The 20,540-nt window shown below is 39.9% G+C and overlaps 1 protein-coding gene across 1 annotated transcript in view; it reads left to right on the top strand.

Moving 5' to 3' along the window:
• Window positions 1-20,171, top strand: part of TNIK (TRAF2 and NCK interacting kinase) — a 669,757-nt gene extending 649,586 nt beyond the window's left edge. The window contains exons 29-33 of the mRNA XM_007946612.2: window positions 13,086-13,186; window positions 14,964-15,113; window positions 17,365-17,524; window positions 17,767-17,906; window positions 20,088-20,171. Of these exons, the coding sequence (XP_007944803.1) occupies window positions 13,086-13,186; window positions 14,964-15,113; window positions 17,365-17,524; window positions 17,767-17,906; window positions 20,088-20,171 (635 nt within the window). The remainder of the gene's footprint in view (window positions 1-13,085; window positions 13,187-14,963; window positions 15,114-17,364; window positions 17,525-17,766; window positions 17,907-20,087) is intronic.
• The last annotated feature ends 369 nt before the right edge of the window (window positions 20,172-20,540 follow it).

Genomic DNA, 20,540 nt, shown 5'->3' on the forward strand with positions numbered 1-20,540 from the left:
GCAAGCAGCCATCTAGATGCAACAATGGGTCTCTCCTCATCCAGAGCAAAGAAGAATGAAGAAAACCAAAGATTCATGGAAACAATTAGTCCTAACTACTGGTACACCATATAATCAGCAGCCTATATGACTATGAGACCAGAAGAGCTAGATGGTTCCCAGCTACCTCTGTCAGCCACTCGGAGCGGGAGCTATGTAGGAGATCCTGGATATAGAGAGAGAACAATGTGAAACAAAACTCAAAATCATTTGGGGGGGGGGAACAGAAGGAGGGAGACCAGGTTTGCTAGTCTGGTAGAGCCTAGTGGAACCACTGAGGCTATGGCCCCTAGCTGCCCTTCAGGTCTGGAATTGAACCCACACCTGTGGCTTTCAGCCAAACTAAAGACAGGCATATGAGTTGAACATGTATCTGAGGTAGATACACTCCTTGGAGAGAACAATCATGGAAGAAAGAAGGGCTGTTTATGCACAGAGAGATGGCTCAGGGGCAGGAGTGCATGGAGGCACAGGGAAGAGCTGGCTATTGGGAGGAAGTGGGAGGGGAGCTGTTGCATTGGGGTAAATTGTAGTCAATGTCATAAAACAAAGTATATGTGAACTGGTGTATGGAAAGTAAATTTGCTCTGTTAATTTTCACCCAGATCACAATTTAAAAAAAATAAAAGAGAGAGAATATAATCCTATGCATTGACCCAGGTCACTTTAGTTTTATATTTTTCACTGTACATAAATTATATTTCAATAAAGTGTATTTAAAAATATAATGGCAAAAAAAATCCATGCAGTCACTCAAAAGAACTCAACAAGACCCATGACCTTCAGCCCCAGTTATATCTGAGATAGAGTTGTTGGGTGGGACTGAGAGCAGGAATTTTGGAGAGTGGATGAGCAGCAGGTCCTCCAGACCCCATCTCTCCCTAAGTAGTCAGATAACTGCCTTTCCCCAGTATAACAGGTTGAAAGAATGATGTGGCCAAGAGCAGAGTCAGGAAGGAGGACAATGTGATGATGATGATGTAAAGCTTCCCTACTGAATTGTGAGGACCCCACCTTATGAGAATCCTCCTTTTCCTACTCAGTGCTCAAAATATTAGCAACCTTGCTTACACCTCCAGGGAAGAGATTTAAGGATTTGTCTTTGGAAGAAACTGAATGGCCAGGAAAAACAGTCTACAGGTACTAACGTTTAGAATGCCATGAAAAGAACTTTCTGCCTAACAACCCTAAAGCAAAGCCCAGCAGCTGATAAGCCCACCTACAAGGTCTGGTGGCATAGAGCCTAAGACATTTGACTGCTAACCAGAAGGCTGATGGTTCAAACTCACCAGCTACTCCTCAGAAGGAAGACTAGGCAATCTACTTCCATAAAGATACCACCTGGGAAACCTAAGGAAGGGTCACTATGAGTCGGAAACGACTTGACGGCAGTGAGTACACTAAGCAGTGTGGAAATTCACTAATGTGAAGGAGATGTAAACAAACATATAGAAAGGATTTTAAAGGAGACAGTGATAATGAAGAGCAGAATGTAATTTAAAAATCAAAATAAAACTTTAATAACTTGAGAGAGATTAGAGAATTTATCATTTCCATTACACCAGAATGCTGTTAGTGTTTTTAGTTGCCAAGCACAAATTAGACCATCGTAATCCATAGAGTTTCCATTGACTGTTTTTTTTTTTTTATTATTATTTCATTGTGCTTTGGGTGCAAATTTACAAAGCAAATTTGTTTTACATTCAACAACACGCCCCAACCATAACAAACTCTTCTCCCCTCCCATCCCTGTTACTGGGCCCCTCTGGTGTCTTGTGACTGATGTAGGTAGATGCATTGCCCTGGCATAGGTGTTCTGCATGTAGGTCTTTCTACTGTTGGGCTGAGAGCCAATCCACGGGAATGAGTCCTTTTCTAGGCCCAAAGGTAACCTGGGACCATAGTCTCAGAGTTCCACCAAACTGTATCCAACCAGTAATTCTGATCATTTTTGTGTTTTTGAATTTTGTTCCACATTTTTCCTCACACTGTCCAGGATCTCTAGTTTTGATCCCTTTCTGAGCGGTTGGCCTTGGTAGCTGGGCAGCATCTGGTTCTTCTGATCTCGGGGTCATGAAGGCTGAGTTCCTCGTGGTCCATCTCATCCTTGGACTAATTGTTTCCAGATGCCTTTGATTTTCTTCACTCTTCTTTACTTCAGAGGAGAAGAGACCAATATTTGTATCTTAGATGGCCATTCAAAAGCTTTTAGGACCCCAGTTGCTACTCACCAAAGTAGGTTGTAGAAAAAGATTTTAATGTACCATGTTGTGCCAATCGAGTATCATGTTCCCCGAGACTACAGTCCCGAGTCAGCAGGCCCAGTGATTCTCTCTTTCAAGGTATTTGGTTGTCTCTGAGAAGTTACTCCAACTCTACCTTCTGTTGCTTCTGTAATGTGTGTGGCTAATGTTGTACCACAAGTGCATATATAAGATTATCTTCAGCCAGATCTACCCTTGGTCTATGGTATATTCCTGTTCACTTACCCCTGATCTTCTCACCTGAATATGTGTTTATCTGTAGCCTGGCATTTGGTGTTAGTGGTAATGCAGTATTGTGCAAATACTAGTATTTCCCTCTGTTGTCTATATCTTATGTGCACATTTGAACACATTTAATGCCCTTCCTTTCCCCAATATCATTCTGCTGGTCACAGACTCTTTCCTTACTGTCCCTCCACTCACCCAAATCAACATGTGACCCCCCAACTGGTCTGAAATTTTCCCTCTCCTTCCCTCCTATCCTCATTGACTAAAAGAGTGAATTTCCTTCCCTAAGTAAACCTTTCCTTGACTTTTTACAATAATGGGCTCATACAATATTTGTCTTTCTGTGATTGACTTATTTCGCTCAGCATGTTGTTGTTGTTGTCGTTAGGTGTTTTTGAGTCATCTCTGACTCATAGTGACCCTATGTACAGCAAAACAAAACACTTCCCAGTCCTATGCCAGCCCCACAATCCTTGCTATAACTGAGCCCATCATTGCAGCCACTGTGTTAATCCATCTTACTTGAGGTCTTCCTCTTTTTCATTGATCCTCCATTTTACCAAGCATGATATCCTTCTCCAGAGAATGGTCCCTTCTAACAACATGACCAGAGTAAGTGAGACCAAGTCTGGCCATTGTTGCTTCCAAGGAGCATTCCGGCTGAACTTCTTCCAGGAGAGATTTGTTAGTTCCTTTAGCAGTTCATAATACTTTCAGCATTCTTCGCCAATACCACAACTCAAAAGCATCCGCTCTTCTTTGGTCTTCCTTATTCATAGTCGAGCTCTCACATGCATATGAGGTGATTGAAAATACCATGGCTTATGCCAGGTGCACATTAGTCTTCAAGGAAATAGCTTTGCTTTTCATCACTTGAAAGAGGTCTTTTGCAGCAGATTTGCCCAATGCTGTATGTTATCTGATATCTTGACTGCTGCTTCCATTGGTGTTGATTGTAGAACTAAGTAATATGAAGTATTTGACAACTTCAATCTTTTCTCCATTTATCGTAATGCTGTTTATTAGACCAGTTGTGAGGATTTTTGTTTTCTTCATATTGAGGTTTAATCCATACTGCAGACTCTTGTCTTCAGTTTTTATCAGTAAGTGTTTTAAGTCATCCTCACTTTCAGCAAGCAAAATTGTGTCATCTGCATATTGCAGTTTGTTAATGAGTCTTCCTCCAATCCAGAAGCCACATTCTTCTTCATATAGTCCAGTTTCTCGGATTATTTGCTCAGCATACAGGTTGAATAAGTGTGGTGAAAGGATACAACCCTGATGCACTCCCTTCTTGATTTTAAACCATGCAGTGTCCCCTTGTTCTGTTCGAATGACTGCCTCTTGGTCTATGTACAGGTTTCTCATGAGCACAATTAAGTGTTCTGGAATTCCCATTTTTCTCAATGTTACCCATAATTTGTTATGATCCACACAGTCGAATGCTTTTGCATAGTCAGTGAAACACAAGTAAACATCTTTCTGGTATTCTTTGCTCTCAACCAAGATCCATCAGACATCAGCAGTGATATCCCTCATTCCACATCCTCTTCTGAATCCAGCTTGCATTTCTGGAAGTTCTCTGTCAATATACTGCTGTAACCATTTTTTAACTACCTTCGGTAAGATTTTACTTACATGTGATATTAATGATATTATTTGATAATTTCTATGTTCTGTGGAATGACCTTTCTTTGGAATGGGTACACATATGGATCTCTTCCAGGCAGTTGGCCAGGTAGCTGTCTTCCACATCTCTTGGCATAGCTGAGTGAATGCCTTCAGCACAGCATCTGTTCATTGAAACATCTCAATGGGTATTCCGTGACTTCCTAGAGCCTTGTTTTTTTGTTTTTGTTTTTGTTTTGTTTTTTTTTGCCACTTCCTTCAGTGAAGCTTTGACTTCTTCCTTCAATACCATTGGTTCTTGATCATATGCCACCTCCTGAAATGGAGGAACATCAACCAATTCTTTTTGGTACAGTGACTCTATGTGTTTCTTCCATCTTCTTTTGATGTTTCCTTAATCATTCAATATATTGCCCATAGAATCTTTCAGTATTACAACTCTAGGCTTAAATTTTTTCTTCAGCTCTTTCAGCTTGAGAAGTGCTGAACATGTTCTTCCCTTTTGGCTTTCCAACTCCATGTCTTTGCACATTTTATTATAATAATTGACTTTGTCTTCTCAGGCTCCTCTTTAAAATCTTCTGTTCAGCTCTTTTATCCTGTTGATTCTTCCATTTGCTTTATCTACTCTCCATTCAAGGGCAAGTTTCAGAGTCTCTTCTGACATCCATTTTGGTCTTTTCTTCCTTTCCTGTCCTTTTAATGACCTTTTGTTTTCTTCATGGATGATGTTCTTGATGTCATCCTACAGTTTCTCTGATTTTTGGTCATTGGTGTTCAGTGCATCAAATCTATTCTTTAGATGGTCTCTAAATTCAGAAGTGGTGTATTCAAGGTCATGTTTTAGCTTTCGTGGACTTGTTTTAATGATCTTCAACTTCAGCTTGAACTTGACATATGAGCAGCTGATGATCTTGTTCCACAATCAGTTGACAAAGATGTAGCCAATATGATTCCTGTATACTCTATCTGGTGAAGTCCACGTGTATAGCCACAGTTTATATTGTTGAAAAAAGGTATTTGCAATTAGTAAGTTGGTGGTCTTGCAAAATTCTATCATGTGATCTCCAAAATTATTCCTCTCACCAACGCCAAATTTTCCAACTATCAGTGATTCTTAGTTTCCAACCTTCACATTCCAGTCACCAGTGATAATCAGCACATCTTGATTGAGTGTTCAGTCAATTTCAGACTGTAGAAGTTGGTAAAAGTCTTCAGTTTCCTCATCTTTGACTTTGGTGGTTGGTGCAAAAATTTGAATAATAGTAGTTTTAAGTGGCCTTCCTTGTAGGCATATGGATATTATCCTGTCACGAACAGCATTGTACTTCAGAATAGATCTTGAAACATTCTTTGTGACAATGAATACTATGCCATTCCTCTTTAAATTGTCATTCCCAGTATAGTAGAGCATATGATTGTCTGATTCAAAATGGCCAAAATCAGTCCATTGCGGCTCACTAATGCCTAGGAGCTCTCATAGCGTAGTGCCTAAGGCACTTGACTACTAACTAGAAGGCTTGGGGTTCAAACACACTAGTCACTCCTTGGAAGGAAGGTTGGGCAATCTACTTCTGTAGTGATACCACCTCAGAAACCCAAGGAGGGGTCACTATGAGTTGGGTCTGACTCGACAGCATTTAACAACAACAACAATACCTAGGATGGCAGTGAGTTTGGTTTTGGTTTTGGTTTTGGTTTTAATGCCTAGGATATCAATCTTTTGCATTCCATTTCATTTTTGACAACTTCCAATTATTAATGGAGGTTTGCAACTGTTCCTTCTCATTTTGAGTCATGCCACATCAGCAAATGAAGGTCCCAAAAGCTCTACTTTATCCATATCATTAAGGTCAGCTCTACTCTGATGAGGCAGCTCTTTCCCAGTTGTATTCTGAGTGCCTTCCAACCTGAGGGGCTCATCTTCTGGCACTGTATCAGACAGTGTTTCTGGGCTACTCATAAAATTGTCCTATTATACATCAGGTAGTGTTTCACTGCTATTTGTAAGGTTTTTACCGGCCATTTATTTAAGAAGTGGATGGCCTCTTCCTTCTACTGAGTCTTTCTCACTCTAGAAGCTCCCTGAAACCTGTCCACCATGGGCAAACCTGCTGGCATTTGAAACATCAGTGACACAGCCTCCAGCCTCACAGCAACACACAAGCCACCACACTACAACAAACTGATGGACAAATTCATCTCCCTTAGCTGTTCTAACCCACTCTGCTCACTTCCTGGCCTTCCTCCTACCAGTTCCAGCCATCCACCCAGCTCCCCCTTCCTGGGTGGGGCTCTCCCCTTACCTGTTCCATTTCCATCAGCCCTGGCTCCTGCTTCCTGCCTGTGGGCTCTCCCCTTACCTGTTCCTCATTCAGCATAATGTCCTCCAAATTCATCCATGTTGTGACGTAATTCATGTATTCTTCATTATTCTTCAATGTAGTATAGTATTCCATTGTGTGAATGTACCATAATTTGGTTATCCATTCATCTGTTGATGGGCGTTTAGGTTGTTTTCATCTCTTCGCTATAGTGAATTGTGCTGCAGTGAACATGAGTATGTATATGTCTGTTCGTGTCCTATCACCTCTTTACGATATATTCCTAGTAATGGAATTGCTGGATCAAATTATATTTTTGTTTCCAGTTTTTTTAGGGAAACAACATACCATTTTCCATAATGGTTGTACCATTTTGCAGTCCCATCAGCACTGTATGAGAGTTCCAATCTCTCTGAAACCTCACCAGCATTGGTTATTTTCTGACTTGTTGAACTTTGCTATTATTGCTGGGGTGAAATGATATCTCATTGTTTTGATTTGCATCTCTCTACTGGCTAATGATCGTGAGCATTACCTCAAGTGTTTGTTGGCCACATTGACTGATTTTCACATGTAGAGAGTCAGACCTTTCTTCCTAGGCCATCTTAATCTAGAAGCTCCTCTGGAACCTGTTCAGCATCTTAGGAACATGCAAGCCTCCACTGACTACTGAGAGACTTGTGGTGACTGTGCAAAAGATTTATGGGGCTGGGAATTCAGTTTGGGTCTGCCACATAGAAGGCAAGGATGCTACCATTGAACCACCACTGTCCTGTCAAAAGAAGAATAACAAACACACTGCCATCAAGGTGGACCTGACTCACAGCGATTCCTCCTTGGGTTTCTGAGGAGGTATCACTACAGAGGTAGGTTGCCCAACCTTCCTTCTGAGGAGTGGCTGGTGAGTTTGAACTGCCAGCCTCTGGTTAGAAGTCAAATGCCCAGGCACTATGCCACCAGAGCTCCCGTAAAGAAGAATAAGGGATTTAAAAAAAAAAAAAGAAGGAAGGCGAGGCAGGGAGGCATTCAGAGACCTAGAAAGATCTCTTAGATATTAAAAATACTTTGAAAAATGTGATAGAAGTGTTAGAAGATAAAAATGAATAAATTTCCCAGAAAGTAACACAAAGGGAAAAGGAGCAAATAAGAAAATGAAAGGATCACTCCAAGTGGTTCAAAATCCAAGTAACAGGAGTTTTAGGGGGGAAAAAAAAGAGAGAGAGAGAAATTATCAAAGAAATAGTAGAAGAAAATTTTCTGCAACTAAACATCTTGAAATCCCAGCTTTAAATGATTCACTGAATACTTTGTATAGTGAATAAAAAGCAAAAAACAAAAAACATCCATAACAAGTCATATCATCATGAAACTTCAGTATCTAGGAAATGAGAAGATTCTTAAAGCATCAAGATCATAAGTAAATAAATAAATAGTTTACATGTAATGAGCTTAGAATCAGAGTGACCTGTCCTAGGACTTCTCAGCAGCAATATTAAAAGCTTGGAAGATAATGGAGCAAGGACTTTAAAATTCTGAGAGCAAAATGATTTCCAGCTAGTATTTTTTATAACCTACTTAGTCATAAATCAAATGTGAATCCAGAATGAAAATATTTTCAGCCATCCATGATCTCAAAAAAAGTTTATGATCCATACAGTCTTTCTCAGGAAGCTACTGGAGATTGTATTATATCAAAAAGAAATAAACCTGGGGATCCAGGAAAGCAATGAAGAAAAAGCCCAGAATTATGGTGAAGCAAAACTCTGAGATGACAGCTTTGCCATAGACCTAGAGTCCCCAGCATAGTGGGAGAGGAGTCCCTGGGTGGTACGAATGGTTAACATACTCAACTGATAACTGAAAGTTGGAGCTTCAAGTCTACCTAGAGGTACCTTGGAAGAAAGGCCTGATGGTCTACTTCTGGGGGAAAAAAAAATCAGCCATTGAAAACCCTATGAAGCACAGTTCTAATTTGACATCATGGGGTTGCTATGAATCAGAATAGACTCAGAGAGCAGCTGGTAGTGGTACTATAGTGGAAAAGTGGAGCATTCTAGGAGTGGTGCCTCCATGAAAAATAAATTGGTAGTGTAGATTACCTGCTGTATTTGACTATTTGTGTTTACACTGAAGGACGTTTAGAGCATTTGCATAAAGTTTAAACGTGCTTAGAGATAGAGACATAGAAAATAAGAAAGTGAAAAAATGAGAGAAAACAAGAAAGGTAATGTGATCAGCTATGAGCAATCATAATTTGAACACTGGATATTGATTTAACCAAAAATTGAAATCATAACTATATTGGGGATGTCAAGAGAAGGGGTGTGTGTGTGTGTGTGTGTGTGTGTGTGTGTGTGTGTGGTGAAAGAGAGAGAAAAACATAGCTGCAGAGAAAAGGATAATATGAGATTACTTTCCATACTAGGAAGTCAGTAAATAGTATCTGCATTTGAAAGTAAAATCAAGAAATAGCATTATAAACATGTTATTTAGAAATATGAGGCTAAGTTACAGAAGAAATAGTTTAAAGAGTTATAAATAGTGTTTTTTGGGGAGCAGAAATCAGGAATGAAGCAGGGACTGCTGTTTTTCATTATAAGCCTCATAGAATTATTTTTTGAAATATGTACATATATATGGGAGGTCTGGTAGCACAGTGCCTAAGGCATCTGACTGCTAACCAGAAAGTTGGTGGTTCAAACCCACCAGCCACTCCATGGAAGCAAGACTGGGCAATCTACTTCCATAACAAATTACCACCTCAGAAACTTAATGGGGGTCACTATGAGTCACAATATACTCAATGGCAGTAGGTTTGGTTTTTGGTTTTTATATACATGTTGTTGTTATGTGCCATCAAGTCAGACCTGACTCAGAGTGACCCCTCCTGACTCATAGCGAAACTCCTCGGGTTTCTGAGGCAGCATCACTACAGAAGTAGATTGCCCCATCTTCCTTCCGAGGAGTGGCTGGTGGGTTTGAACCGCCAGCCTTCTGGTTAGCAGTCAAGTGCCTTAGGCACTATACTATCAGGGCTCCTTTTATATACATACATAACATTAAAAGCCAAAGTTGATTTTTTTAAATGAGAAAGACTGTAAAGATTTTTTAAAAATGTGTACCAGATAAGGTACATCATCTAACTGTAAGGAATAGACAATTAAGAAGTGACTGAGGAATTAAGACATATACTCAGTTCAAAGGTATCCATGATGTGCTCTCAGAAAAGTCTGGTATAAATGTGAAATAGTAACCAATCAAGTGGGCCAGTCATGTGTGTTCCATCACATTTGTTAACAGGACAGAAGTTGGAACCTAATCAAGTATATTTAAAACAGAATGTGTCAACAGGAGAGTCATGTGCTGTCCTGCAGGAGAACTCAGAGACAAAGAATTTGGTTGGTTTCCTGGGTTGTCCTGGCGAGAACTTGAATGTGTCATTTCTGCTAACTAGAGAGGGGACACTAATGAAACAGCCTCTCCACCTCTCTTTTCTTGGATTTGATGCCAAACAGTCTTCTCAGATCCCTTGACACTAGTAAGTGTTGGGCTGATAGTGATCTTGAAGGTTCTGGTCCCTGAAAGGATGTGTCTCCCATTAGAAATTAATACCATGATATTTGGAGTTTTATAATCAGAAAAAAAAAAAAATCCCTGTCCTTACTATGCAGTGGGACTTAATGATGCACCTTTAAAGCAGCTATTGGAGAAAATGAAAATGTAATGCCTGTGAACATATATCTACCACCCATCTGTTTGTTGTGCTGTGGCAATTTATATGTTGCTATGATACTAGAAGCTATGCCACTAGCGTTTCAAATACCAGAAGCCTCTCCCATGGTAGACAAGTTTCATGGAGCTTCCAGACTAAGGCAGATTAGGAAGGATGGCCTGGTGATCCACTTCCAGTGAAAACCCTATGGATCGCAGCAGAATATTGTCCAATACAGAACCGGAAGATGAGCCCTATACATTGGAAGGCACACTACGCAATAGTCGCAACAACAGACTCAGACATACCAACAATCATGAAGGTGGCACAGGACTTGGCACCGTTTCATTCTGTTATACAGAAGGTTGCCATGAGTTGAGCTTACTCAGTGGCAACTAACAGAAACAACACAAATATACATACTGGCTACAGTTATAGGTATTTGTCCCCAGCACCTAGCACAGTGCCAGACACATAGAAACCAGTTAGAAAGTATTTGTTCAATGAATGAATCTTCAAAGGGCACAATATTATCCACAAACCAGACCACAGTGGAGAGTGTCTTTCTATGGCTGGCTGGTAAGATACAAGCTAATATGTACCCCACATTTTTGTTTGGATATCAGAATTATTTGGTACTTTCTAATAGGATACCTTAGAATTAGAATCTTCTTGTCTTCAACCTAATTGTGTAAAATATACATCCTGTTCATTCTCACACCAAGTAGAATTCAGATTTATATACATATTTGGCCTTCTTTTGGAGAAAGTAATATGCTTTCTTTGAAAATAGGCCTTGTTTTCAGAGGAAAGCAATGTAATTTAAGTGTTATCATAGACATAATTTTAAAGCTGCTTCTGAACATTTCTTCTGATAAACTTTTAGAATTTCCTTTGAGTATTTTACCTTCATTTATTACTTAGTCCAGAGATGCCTAATGATCAAATTTTATATACTAAAGTAATGATGTATGATGACAGAGCTGTGAAATTCACTGCAGGAAATAATGCCAAATTTCTGAATGTTCTCTCTTGCCTATACCTAGCAATTGGTTTTCCAGAATGTCATATTGACCTCCAAATTTACCGTTGGCCCTTCTGTCATTGCTGGCCTCTTCCTTCTAATCACTTCTGTCTATTTTCATTGTCCCCACATCAGTAGGCTGACCTCTGTTGACACTTGCAAATCTAAATGGAACCAGAGAGCAGTATCTAATAATTATCTATCAGAAAATTGAGTCCAGCTTAATTGCTCAATATCCAAATAACCACTTGCAATCTCCATTTTGCTTTCCTTGTGGGATTCAGCCATGACAAAGCTGATAGCTCCTTGTAGCACATGGTTATTTCCAGCGTACTCAAATTCCTGTGACATTTTTTAAATATAATATGAGGATAAAACAGAAAAGCAAATTTTGTGTATGCACCAGTCATTTCAGGTATTTCCTTATATTTCCTAGCCCATATGTACTTTAGATAAGTTTTTTATTTTCAAAGCTATTTTACAGTTTAATTGTGAATCTTTTCTTAGGTTTCACTTAAGGAGATCAGAGGTTAAGTAATCTCTTAAATCATTTGTCATGAAAAGCTAGAAAGGAGACAACTGGAAATGTAATACTTCATCTAAACATAGTAAAATCTTTCCTGAGCTCTGTTTCTTCAGGACCTAGAACCTTCCAGTTGTTTAGATATTTTATGAAGAAAATGATTGTCTTCTATACCAATACACTATATTAGTGCCTAAGGCACTTGACTGCTAACCAGAGGGCTGGTGGTTCAAACACACCAACCACTCCTTAGAAGGAAGGTTGGGCAATCTACTTCCGTAATGATACTGCCTCGGAAACCCAAGGAGGGGTCACTATGAGTCGGGTCCAACTCGACGGCACATAACAACAACAACAACATATATTTCATAAGAACTGGAATCTATAGTTTAATAGCAGAAGACCCAGAGGTACTTAAAGTATTCTGTAGTCTTCTAAGGTCATCAGTATAAATATTGGTCAGGATGATATCAGAAGTACACGGGCAATAGTAATCAATAGAAAGCCAGATTAGAAGGTCTACTCTATTTTGCACCCATTCAATAAATATCTACTTATGACTTCTTTGTGTAAGGCAAAACCATAGCAGGTACTCAAATCATTATACCAAGTTTCTGTCCATTGAATTTGAGATGCCTAATGTTCCTTCTTCCTATAGAATAAAAGAATTATTACATGTATATAGAGCCCTTAAAATTAAGGCCATTAAGAGAACCTAGGGCTCCTAACACTACATTTTCCATTAGAAACATAAACAAGCAATTATTTCACTTAATAATTAGAATTCAAATCTGAATAATAAGCAAATAGCTGTCTTTATGTCTCTACCTATTTGATTATTTTTCCACCATCTTGTCATACCAGCTCTCAGCTGGTATGTGGATGAGCATAAAGGCAGGCATGCTTATTTAAAGATTACACAGATTATTTTTGCAAATGAATAGTTCACATCTAGACCTAGTGTTAAGCAGTTACATCTTTAGGTGGCGAAAACAGCCTTCAAAATGAAGCAAAAGGCTCTATTTTGCAGACCAAATACATTGTTGTTATTGTTAGGTGCTGTCAAGTCGGCTCCAATTGATAATAACCCCATGTACGATAGAACTGGCTGGTCCTGAACCATGCTCACAGTTCTTGCTATGCATGAGCCCATTGTTGCAGCCACTGTGTCAATCCATTACAGGAAGTTAAATCTGCTTGCATGAGAGAATTCCACACCAGCAGCCTCACCCTCAACTATGGTCTTATATATAATTATTGCAGCTTACACAGTCACATTCATTAAAATAAAAGAAATTAATAAATTGATGTACTTTAAAAATTTATAATTTTTCTATTACAGTTAAATATGAAAGAATCAAATTCTTGGTGATTGCCTTAAAGAATGCTGTGGAGATATATGCCTGGGCTCCTAAACCATATCACAAGTTCATGGCGTTTAAGGTAAGCAGACATGTAATTACCTAAAAAGGGTTGTTTTTTTGTTTCCCCTAGATTTTCCACAAAGTGATCTATCCATCTGGCACAAAGACCAATATCAGTTCCCCTATTTCAAAAGTATTTATACTCTTGGCTTTATTATTCTAACAGTAAAGACTAAATATTTAAAAATGCTATAAAATCAGTTAAGTTAAAACTTGGGTGTATCCCCCTCCATTTCAGGTCTAGGAATCATTGCCTCCAAGCGACATTGAGGATGGAATGGTTACCGGGTAAAGTGTTGACTGTGACACTATGCAGTGAGACTTAGTGTAGAGTCACCTAACTAGGATGCTCTCTGATACTTTCTCTGTAAAGGCACACCAACAGCAGCACTGAATCTCAAGGTTGAACCGAACCTCTAAATCTTGTAATCCTCATAAGCCTTTTCGGATAAAGTCCCTAAAACTCAGTTGATGCTGCTATCCTCATGGCTATTGGACTTCTTTGAAATGAATACCAAATGCAGTAACTTTACGGAAATGACCTTGTCTCTTAACACTTGTTCGATTTTGATTGCCTTTTCCTCCATGGTTGACTTGATCAATTATGGGATTCAACAGATTGGGAATAAGCCAGTCGCATTCCCCAGCTCGTGAAGACTGACCACAAAGTGCCAAGAGGACAAGTACTTGCAGGCACACTGATGAGTGCAGAGCCACATAGCCTTTGCATGGCTGATGTGAATTTATATTCTGCTCTCAATATCTTATCAGCCCTCACTGTTTTCTCTCCACTCTTAAGACTATAATCCCCTTTTATTTATTCTTTCCTACCACATAAGGGCAGAGAGTGCTTCGGGAACATTATGTAGGCTCTCTTCAGGGTTGAATCACCCTACTTTTAAATTGTGCCCCTAGTACAAGTGGCTCATTGGTGATGTGCTCAAAAAGATAGATTCACCAGTAGAAATGGGCTCCCCTCCATAACCCCACTTTTATGGAGAGACGTTTTTGGAATGCATTAGGTTAGTAATAACCAAGAACACTTAAGAGACAACTCCTTAAAAGCTAAAGTGGTGCTGCTGTTCTGCCAAAATTGCTTTACACAGAAGCTGTTCAATCAAGACCCCGATCCCATTCCTGTTCTGGAGTGACTACTATGAGCATAGTAGCCAAAGTGAATGAGAGGGTGCAGAATGCTCTCTTCAGCACTTGAGACCCAACCTGGGAAGGGAAGAGCAAAGGCAAAGACGTAGACAGGAAAGGCTGGAGCTGGCAGGGGTCAAGTCCTTCCCTAGGACACATCCAGGGAACCAGTGCTTCCTATGCTACGAGAATGATGCTAGGAAAAGATGAGGAGGAGGGAGTTTGGTAGGTGGCAGTGGCACCCTAAGGACAGCAGCTATGGATGGCTCTGGCTACCCCATGGGAACGAGAGGGGCCACAGAGGTTTCTGTGGTTTTTCCAGAGAGTAAAGGCTAGAAATAAACAGGAAAGAACCTAGTATCCAGGAACCATTTTTTTCAATATACAATAGGTGATGCCACCCAGTATCAAATTTCACAACTCTAAACCAATGTCTCTGTCCTGGAGGTAAAGTGGTAAGGAAAGGAGCACAATGGGTCCTTGGTCCTACCTCTAAGAGCCAGAATATGAATAGACCTAAAATGGAAAGAGAAATCTCCTAGCTTTTTAATTTAAAAAAGTTAGAGATTAACCCACCAAACACATGCCAAAAGAAAAAACTATTAAAGTGACTTCTTTGGATAATGTGAATACTCATGGGGTGATTTTTGAAGTCTTTTGCAGATCTCCAGCATAAGCCCCTGCTTGTTGATCTCACAGTAGAAGAAGGTCAAAGATTAAAGGTTATTTTTGGTTCACACACTGGTTTCCATGTAATTGATGTTGATTCAGGAAACTCTTATGATATCTACATACCATCTCATGTAAGTTCCTGGAAGCAGAATGTCAAGGACTCTCTGTACAACAGACTGCATGCAGAAAGATTTGTTTTTGCATATTCTTGATAGAAGTCATACTGACTTTTACTATTAGTGCAGAAGGTGGACTTTTGGCCTTCTCTAACTAGACAGAAAGGAGCCGTGGTCATGAAGCAGTTAAGAGTTCAGCCAGCTACTGACCTAAAAGCATTAGTTGGAACCCACCAACCACTCTGTGGGAGACAGATATGCCAGTCTACTCCCAAAGATTTATAGTCTTTGAGTCCCTGTGGGACAGTTCTACTCTGTCAGATAGGGTCTCTATGAGTCAGCATCAACTTGATGGCAATAGGTTTGGGTTTCTTTTGGTTTGAGATTTATTTGTTTGTTTGATTTGGGGTATAAGTAGATAGGATGCTTTTAATAAATAAGATATGTAAGTTTAACTTCTTTTTACAGAAATTATTAACATTCATTCCATTTGTCTCTATGTACATTGAGTTAAAATACATATGATGTTTTTCCTTCAAGGGCATACATTTTGTATTTTGAGCAGGAGTGTAAATAGATGACTTCTTAATTTCAGTATTTGAAGCAAGATTGGTTCTTCTTATGGGGGTGAAGGTCAATAGTCAGTTACTAATTTCTTGGAGAAAGTCCTTTTTCTGCTATTCCTAGTTCTCTTCAACATGAGGGCCGTGTGGGGTGGTGAATTCAGACACACTGGAGCTCATACCCTGACTGTACCACACACCAGCTTTGCAGTTTGGACTTACTAGTTAGCCTGTCCAACCCTCAGCTTACACATCTGTAAGATGGGGATAAAAGGGCCTACCTATCTCATAGGTTTATTGTCAGAATTAAATGAGGTAATGGATCCAGAGTGTTTGGCACAGGGCAGTGCAAATTGGAGTCCTCCTTATTAATAATATAGTAGTAATATTACAGTACTGGCTTGTTGCCTAAAACATGGCTTTTCAAAGGGAACAATGCACATGAATTAACGTGGTAGGGTTGTTTTAATGTCAGATTTGTGTCCTATGCATAATCCCACAGCTAACAGAAAATGGAAACTATTAGCAGGAAAATTTGAAACCTGGTTTGTTCCTCACTGATATTTCAAGAGTTTAAAGACCTTAATCCAAAGGAGCTCCGTAATTGAAAACAGTGATTTTATTAGTACATTCTATATGCATACTCACATATGCACACACACAGTTGTCATTCAGTGCTGTATGACAGCTTGTAACTCATGTGTGCGCCTGCACCCAAGGACGCACCGCTCCTGTTCTCTGTGAGATACCTGGGGCATCACTGTGATCATCCTTGGCAATCCTCCCACACTTATCCACAAAGCACACAGTGTGCTACCATGATACTCCCAAGCAGTGACTTGCATTCCAGGGGACCACACCAGCCCCACTCCTTTTCCTAGATAATTTTTTTTTCTAAGCAAGCCATTGATTTGGATTATTCTGATACCCAGATAAGCCATCTATGTTATATGCTCATCACCCATTTGATAAGCTTGCATCTTGGCCCCTCAGGAATTTAGGCAGTCTGTCTCCATCAGATTCAGGCAGCTTAAAGACCTCATCTTTTTAGAAGGAGCTTGTTCTAATGGAAAACACATGAAATTCAATTCAGCCAGGTGTGGGTTCAAATCCCAGTTCTACCATTAAATACTAGTGCAGCTTCAGTCTAGTTACATAACCCCTCTAAGAGCCATTTTCCTCATCTATAAGCAATAATATCTATGTGGGGAGCAGGGAACTGTTGAAAGGATTAGAAATTTGTAAAAGGCCTAGCCCAGTGATTGGCACACAGTAGGTGTTCCATGGTTGTTGTTGTGTGTTGCTGTTGTTATGTGCCATCAAGTCGGACCCGACTCATAGCGACCCCTCCTTGGGTTTCCGAGGCAGTATCGCTACGGAAGTAGATTGCCCCATCTTCCTTCCGAGAAGTGGCTGATGGGTTTGAACCACCAGCCTTCTGATTAGCAGTAAAGTGCCTTAGCCACTACGCTACCAGAGCTTCCTGTTGTTGTGTAGGAGCAAGTAATTTATATTCTTGACCTAATGACTAAGTTTGTACTGACAGTAACTGACAGATAAGTGGTTAAAATAAGCAAAGCAGATTTCAGTCTCTGGGGGGAAAATGATAAAAAACAAAGTACTCTTTTTGCAGTTCTTAGAGATAAATATTCAAGGTGTCTTATTTTAAAAATAATAACACTTGACCTTTCTTTGTCTTCTAGATTCAGGGCAATATCACTCCTCATGCTATTGTCATCTTGCCTAAAACAGATGGAATGGAAATGCTTGTTTGCTATGAGGATGAGGGGGTGTATGTAAACACCTACGGCCGGATAACTAAGGATGTGGTGCTCCAATGGGGAGAAATGCCCACATCTGTGGGTAGGTTAACCATTCCTTATCTCCTTCAGCAGTTACACCCCCCAAATGAAACGAAAGTCAAGAAATGTGAAACAACTATTTGATTCCACCAAAAAAAAAAGTCTGTGAATAACACTTGTAAGACATGCTTTGTCTGTTTATCTCAAGTCGTTTGTCATTTTTGTGGTTAAGATGTGAACAGATGCTGTGAGTTATTGCCCATCTAATGTTTTTAATGCAGTTTTGGAAATTCCTTTTGACAGCCTACATTCATTCCAATCAGATAATGGGCTGGGGCGAGAAAGCTATTGAGATCCGGTCAGTGGAAACAGGACATTTGGATGGCGTATTTATGCATAAGCGAGCTCAAAGGTTAAAGTTTCTATGTGAAAGAAATGATAAGGTAAATCCGTTTCAACATTTGCATTAGTGTTTGCATTTTAAGAGACCACCAGGTACCTGTGAAACCTTCATTTTCCTTTATACTGATTTGAATCACATCTGTGTTAAACAATCAATATTATCTTGAAATGGCATTATTTGGTTTGCTCCATGTGAACACTCAAAATATATTATTCACATATCAAGAAAGACATAAGAACATCTTAAAATTACCTGTAAACTCTTAGTAACTTTTGTGGCCTGTAGGCTATATGATGACTCAGCAGACATCCCAAATTCTCCTAAGCTCTTAGAAGAGTTGACCCAGTATTAATCACCTCACAGTGGGTCAACTTCATACTTCCACTTTTAGACTTCTCACAAAGTCGTTATCAGGACTGAACCTATCACATTATCTTCACATTTAAATGAAAACATTTGATATATAGTAATACAAACTTTTTAAAAATGTCACCCATTCCTTAAGGAATGCACAATCACAAACTCAACTAGTGCCATGTCCTGTATCATTCCAGCCATGTTTCTTCTGAAGTGTCATAGGGGGACTGTTTTGCAGTGACATTGGCTTTGTCCATCTGGCATGATTAATTACTGCAAAAGGTATTCTGCAGCAGTGCCAATTCCACCTTACCCTCCCTAAAGAGTAACCCAAAATTTTTAGTAACTAAGCTGTACTACATTTGTCAATTCATTCTTCGTGGCTGTGACCAACATAGAAATGCTTTCCCAAAAGCAGCGGACATTAACCCATGTGAAAAAGACTATGAGAGCTTGAGCACTTATACAACTGTATTTGCCTACTCTTGTTCCTCAGAGGCAAGTCTGGTCTCATTCAGCATAACCTTGGAGGTGTGGGTCTAGACTAGATTAGACCCTGGCCAGCAACTCTCACTTGGTGTGGTCTGGGTGGACAGTGGCTGGGGGTGGCAAAGATGGTTCTGAGGGCCATAGCAGAGTATGCCAAGAAACAGACCTAGCTCCTAGTAATGCTCCAGCATCCACCCAGTCTCTTGGAGTATCATAAAACTAAGATTGATCTGGCTTGGACCCCCATACATTGAAGACACACACACCCCCAGCAGGCTTGTTCCACACTGTGCCCACACCCTCAGGAGTGGGCTGGGACCACACAAGTGATTGGAGCCCGAGATTTAGAGACCAGGCCATACAACCTAGAGAGAGCACCAGCCCATTCTTGCCTTGTTTGTGGTTTCCCATGGGTCCTTGCTGTGCTTCACCATTTTTAGTCATTGACCCTAACAGTATGATATGTAGCATAAACTGAGTGGCAAGCATTTCCACAGAACTGCCAAAGGAGAAAGAAGTTGTGGAAATGAAGTAGCAGAGACTTTATACTAGTGACAAAAGCAAATGCCTTGGACCAAAGTCAGATGGTGGCTGGCTGAAGGGCTAGGCCATAGTCCAAAATATTATTTTCCTGGGGCAGTGGTTCATTTACATTCAGCTCAAGCAAGCAGTAACCTAAATTTTTCTCACTTCTCACAACTCTAATAAAATGATTTGACAGACCCAGACTTAATGGACTGTGGTTCCCCTTATTAATGCCGTTATCTCATGTAGCCTAGGATATGTCATAGTCAGCAGAGGATCCAAGTGTTAACTCTTGAAATGCCAGAGTGAATAGACATTAAACATCTTACCCTATTTGACCACCAACATTTTTTTAAGTTTTAAAAATTGAAAACTGAAGTTGTATAGTAGTCAGATCAAAATTCCCCCTTGACTTCAGGAATTTGAAAGTTTCCTCTTCAAAGTCTGCCCTGTTCTTATTTTAGGGGAGAGATGGAGAGCCTCTGTGCCTTTCCAAAACTTAACAAAGGGCCTATTATGTCCTCAGCCACAAATCTAGCACGTTATCCTAGCACTAAACACCCTTTTAAAATGTGAGCACCCAAAGGAATTTTATGAATCAAGATACAGCCCGTTCAGTGTCCCTGGAGGCCAGTGCCACACTCAGTACTAATAATAACTGAGTAATACAGACAGGAGTGTTTACATAGGATGCACTGTATCCAAAAGCACTTTATTAAACACCTGCCATTGAGTCGTAAGAGCTGACACATGGCAAGGTTAGGACATGTGAGAGAAAATGGATGGACGGTTGAAGAAGAAAAGAAAAAAAAACTTGCAGTTGAACTAATTTCTTTTTAATTTCAAACAGGTATTTTTTGCATCCGTGCGATCTGGAGGAAGTAGCCAAGTGTTTTTCATGACCCTCAACAGAAATTCCATGATGAACTGGTAACAGAAGAGCACTTGGCACTTATCTTCATGGCGTTATTTCTAATTTAAAAGAACGTAACTCATGTGGACTTATGCCAGTCTAGAGGCAGAATCAGAAGGCTTGGGTGAACATACCACTTTCCCCTTTTCCTCTCCCTCCATTCCTCCTAGTACAGTCCATCTTTCAATGTTGCAGCCTGGTTGAGAAACAGAAAAAGGTGGCAGGAATTTCCAGGAGACCCCCAAGAATGCTACATTGTTTGTGGACAAAGATGGACATGTGCCCTTCAGAGTTAGAGATAGAAACAAATATTGTGTGCTCTTATGATTAAGTTGTGTTTTAGTGGGTTTTGAGTTTTTCACCTTTTTCTTTACCTCCTTTGTAAGAATG

Source organism: Orycteropus afer, unplaced genomic scaffold (assembly GCF_000298275.1).
Source record: "Orycteropus afer afer isolate SDZICR_OR568_19922 unplaced genomic scaffold, OryAfe1.0 scaffold00168, whole genome shotgun sequence".
Lineage (NCBI taxonomy): Eukaryota > Metazoa > Chordata > Mammalia > Tubulidentata > Orycteropodidae > Orycteropus > Orycteropus afer.